At 32.6% G+C, this 5,020-nt stretch overlaps 1 protein-coding gene across 4 annotated transcripts in view; it reads left to right on the forward strand.

The window, feature by feature from the left end:
* The first annotated feature begins 3,619 nt into the window (after window positions 1–3,619).
* LOC110031113 (2-oxoglutarate-Fe(II) type oxidoreductase-like) overlaps window positions 3,620–5,020 on the forward strand; it is a 31,270-nt gene continuing 29,869 nt past the window's right edge. The window contains exons 1-2 of one of the 4 annotated variants that reach the window (XM_020734164.1): window positions 3,620–4,497; window positions 4,924–4,975. In XM_020734164.1, coding sequence (XP_020589823.1) covers window positions 4,392–4,497; window positions 4,924–4,975 — 158 coding nt within the window. In that variant the 5' untranslated portion in view covers window positions 3,620–4,391. Of the gene's footprint in view, window positions 4,498–4,923; window positions 4,981–5,020 lie in introns of those variants that run through there. The other 3 variants (XM_020734163.1, XM_020734162.1, XM_020734165.1) reach the window with 3 other exon arrangements.

Here is a 5,020-nt window from a genome sequence, read left to right on the forward strand (position 1 = left end):
TTTTATTTCAATGAAATTTATATTATATGAGCCTCTTCATATTGGTAGATAGGAAAATACATACATAGGCGTTGAATTTCCTATATATTTGTGTAGAAAAAAATGTGTATATATATATATATATATATATATATATATATATATCAATCTATAGCTTCAAGTAGAAATCAAATAGCATATCATTACATGACTTGTTGAAAATAAGCATGCACAACCAATTGCATAATAATTTATCTAAATTATTAGACTAATGCATGTTATTTTGATACTAGTAAATGTGCACTTATTCATTGGTTGTTAAATGTAAATTGTTTCATATAAACCTAAATGCATCATATGAAAGAATGAAATAATTTATATATGAATGTTTATACGCCCATGTTCAGAGGAGTTCACTCCCCAATGCTATAGGTAGTTGAAGCCATGGACCAGCGCACGTGGTGTTTTTATACCGCTCGAAACAATTATGATAGTTAGTTCATTAAAAACTGTGCCGGCGAGATAATTTCAGTCAGAGGCCAGTAAAGAGATCTTTCCACCCTAAATAATTGTGATGGATAGAATGTAGATAAGAGTCATTCCATCTTAGACAATTGTAAGATTTACATCACTAACTGTCATGTCGACGAGAGACGACTGAGAAATATCGACTAAGGATGTGTTAGGCTGTTTTGACAGTGATCCTCAAAACAAACAAATATGTATGTAAAGAATATAAAGTAAAAGTAAAATTAAAGTAAATACATATAAAAGATCTGTTAATTTTCATTTAGAAAAATCATTAATACATGCATTAGTATATATAAGATTTCTTATGAAAATATGAAAGATCAAAATATTATAATGTTTTTTATAGATATATGAAAGACCAACATGCATATTGATTTGTTCCCGTTTGACACTATAGTTTCGAAGTGTGGTTGATCCTAGATTATCTTTAGATAGATTATTATGTTGATTTAATATATTTCATCATGTTTAAGCTTTTGATTAAGATGAATTTAAGAGAATTCAATGTGTACAAATGACAGGAACAACAATTAGAAAGATATAAATTTTTATATTTTAATTACATTTGCTTTCTTTAATGATTTTTTTGTGAATATTTTAATATTTAATTGTTAGTGATAGAAATAAAAAAATAGAAAATATATTTCCAACGTCCGATCATTTGTTCTCGTGTTAGCTAATTTCAAGTCATGGGCCGAGTCGAGATAAAAAGCTATAAATTCATGGGCCGAGTCGAGATAAAAAACTATAATAGAGCAAAGGTTAGAATAAATAATCTGGATTTTACTGAAGGACGCAATATGGTGATTGAAATTATTTTACTGTTATTTTAAAATTATGGATGATTCGGAAGTAGAGGTCAGGGATGATTACCGTGTTAAATTTGATATAGCCTAGAATGTTATGGTCAATGCTGAGATGATTACTGCAACCTCAACCCAATAGGAGTCGAAGATTTGATGCTCTTTCAGGACATGAGGCCACCTCTCCTTCGTTGTGTTGTACAGGAAAGAACAGGAGTTTCGAAACCTTTGTGCGCAACGATCTTCTCGTCGTCTTCACAGAGACCTAACCACATGATTCTGTCCATGGAGTTCTTGACATCTTCTTCGTCCACAACGATCCTGTGGTGGCTTTTCCGATTAGCCCTAGCCAGGACTGTGGGCAGGTGTCGCACAAGGAAGGAAATTAGAAGTTTCGGATGTTCTCGTATGAAGCGATCCCGTCGTTGGTTTCCTCTGGAGCTTTAATCGGGATTGTATCGTGCTTTGGTGTCGCGTGAACGGTGAACGGAGAGGAGATGGGGCTTGGTTTCCTGCAGTTCCTGCTTCGGCTATGAAGCGATCCCGTCGTTGGTTTCCTCTGGAGCTTTAATCGGGATTGTATCGTGCTTTGGTGTCGCGTGAACGGAGAGGAGATGGGGCTTGGGTACCTGGAGTTCCTGCTGTACAGAGCAGAGGAGAAATGGGGAGTTTGGAAGAACTTCATACGGAGTGATTCCACTATTGTCTTCACCACTAATTTGTGGCTTGGGCTGAAGGATCGTGTGACACGGGGAGACCAAGGAGCGACGCTAGGAGTTTCGGTGGTCTCATGTGCAACGATCCAGATGCCCTGGTTGCGATAGGGGTGCAAACGAGCGGAGCAGAGCGAGTTGATGAACAAAGAGCTATTTTGGCAACCCTAAACTAAGCAAATGAGTCGAACACAGAACACAAGCTATTGACGAACAAAGAATCATTTTGACAACTCTAGATACGACAACCATGGGATGTTAAAGATTGAGATGAGATTTAAATCTTATTATTATATTACAATATCATTTAAATATAAATATATTTTTATTCTATTTTTAAATTAATAATTTTAATTTATTATAATTCTTTGTAGACTTGTAGTCAATTACTACTCCCGTCATATATATATATATATATATATAAGTTTTCGAGTCAAAACGAGTCGAACACGTACGAACAAATTTTTGTTCATGTTCGGCTCATTTATATTTCAAGCACAAAAAAAATGTTCGTGTTTGACTCGTTAAGTTAGCGAACAAATCGAATACGAACTTCTTAACGAGCCTAACACAAGTTGTTCACGTCTAACAAACCGTTTTAACAACCCTAAATGCAATTGTACGGTAGGAACCACAGTGATGAGAGAAAAGATTGGTGGTTGTGTGCTCCTACGATTTTCTTGCGTGCGAACTACGAGCAATGTGTGGTATTTTTTTCTCCTTGTTGGGGCCCAGACCCGGCCGTATCTTTGTACAGCGTTAACTTAATTGTAAGAGAGAGTGAGGTACTAGGATTAATTATTTGGGTGAATTAGCAGGAACAATTAAAAATGCTTTCATTTGATTAATTATTTCTCTTTTTTTTTATTTTAAGGGCCAACATTCATGTTATTAAAATATTGAAGAAAATATGATGTTTCATATTTTTTATGTTTATTTATTACTTTATTTTCATTACACATTATAAAATAAGTTTTCTATAAATTAACTATAAAATAGCTTTAGAAGTGTGTATGAAATATGAAAATTTTATAGTCTTAAATACAAATCATAAGAATTTATTTCATGCTTTTAATTTCAAAAATAAAATAAGTCCTCAAAGAAAAAAACTGATTGAATGACTAAATTTGTGCAGCTAGTATCCTTGAGCCTAATTTTGAATCTGTCTTCTCTTATATTTTTTTGATTTAAAAATTTAGAATGAGATGGAACACATTTCATCTAAGAAAGTTTTAAGATTTTGGGATGAGATGTCATTCACATGGCCCATCCTCCTGATTTTTTCTCTCGTCATTTCTTTATTATAAAGTGCATGGGCATGCACAATAGTCTTAGCTGCCACAGTGAGGAGTTTAAAAGTCAAATATGTTGGCAAAACAAAGCAAAATAATAATTTGAAAAATTGATAATATCATTTTCAAATTTCAATGTAAATTTTGTTTTTCAATTATTCAAAGGAAATTATAGTCCAAAAATTTCAAAATGTAAATTCTTTCATAATATATTTTTCTTGACTTTCTAAAATTTTTAATCTTAAGACTAGATGAGAACCACCTTTCAAAATGGAGCTTTCTTATTGTACATCTATTTTTTTCAACTTCTCTCTCCACATTTAATATATGATATGTAATATAGATGTCACATTGGGTGTTTGATTCTATTGACACTAAAAGTAATTGAATTTCGCTAGAAAATGTGAATATATGTTATTTTATTTGTTGACAATATCATACTCAATGCTAGTGAAAAATGAAATGAAATATTGGCCATTATTATGACCCAGAAGTGTGCTCATCATAAAGGACAAGCCAATTTCTGATCAACCAAATAATGATGATAAAAAGTTGCCGCTCAATTTCTCCTCAATCATTCAAGTTGGTGAAAAATAAATTTAATTCAATTTCTTTACCCTTCATATTTTCTTTCATTTCCTCTTCTTTAATTCTTGCAGACCCAATTGATCCTATATCTTTTACTAGAGACAAGAGAAAAGGCGGCAATAAAAACGGGAAATTCTTTTATAGCTTCACTCTTTTAGCATATAACAGGAAGTTAAATGTTGGTAAATATAAGAAACATAATAAAAGTAGTTCTTTTAGCCAATGAGATAAAGCATGGAAGGTGCTTGTCCACACATTTTCTCTAGGGCATTATCATGGTGCTACAAAGGCACTCTTCTGGTCATCCAATTTAATTAATTTTATCCTCCATCCTAAATTAAATTTAGTTATTTCTTTTTATATACACCCTTACCCCTACTCCCCCAACAGATTCATAAATAACTTATCGATGATGCTTGAACAATTTCTTTATGTGCCTGATGTTTTATATAATTTTTGAATGGTAAAATGCTATATTTTTGGATATGCTAGGTGATTTCAAAGAAGGATATTGTATAGGCATTGAAGTATCTGAAGAGGATTCTCATGCAGAGAAGCCCTTTTATGGTCCAAATCAGTGGCCTTCAGAAGGTAACATACTACATCATGTTCCCTAAATTTTTCCTTTAGCAGTCAATTCCTTAGTTTCTCCTCACTTGTTAGCCTTATATTGCTGATTTTTTGAAGTAAATCTAGACTTTATTGACTAGAGATTCACCCTTTTGGACGGGTAAGTCATGGTATCTATTAATTGGCCTGCTTACCGGCATCCCTTAATTTCTATGTGGATGTTGGTGCAGTTTTGGTATTCTGTTGATTGATGTTGTGCTTTTAAATTCAAATTTACCTTAAATCTATTAAATATTCTTTACTTTTTGGACCTCTGGTTTATCTATAAAATCACTATGTATTTTGTTACAAATGCCAATTTGTGATAGTATGATTTACTTCAAATTTTTTTGGTTGGATTTAAATATCCAGTTCCTAAAGTTTACCCTTTTTTTTGGTATTTTGAAGAATTTTTACCTGGCTGGAGGCAGGTTATGGAGCAGTACCAAATAGAGGCCTTGTAATGTATCCTTCACCTTTTCCTGTTATATATATATATATATAT

This window comes from Phalaenopsis equestris, unplaced genomic scaffold (genome assembly GCF_001263595.1).
Source record: "Phalaenopsis equestris unplaced genomic scaffold, ASM126359v1 Scaffold000769, whole genome shotgun sequence".
NCBI lineage: Eukaryota > Viridiplantae > Streptophyta > Magnoliopsida > Asparagales > Orchidaceae > Phalaenopsis > Phalaenopsis equestris.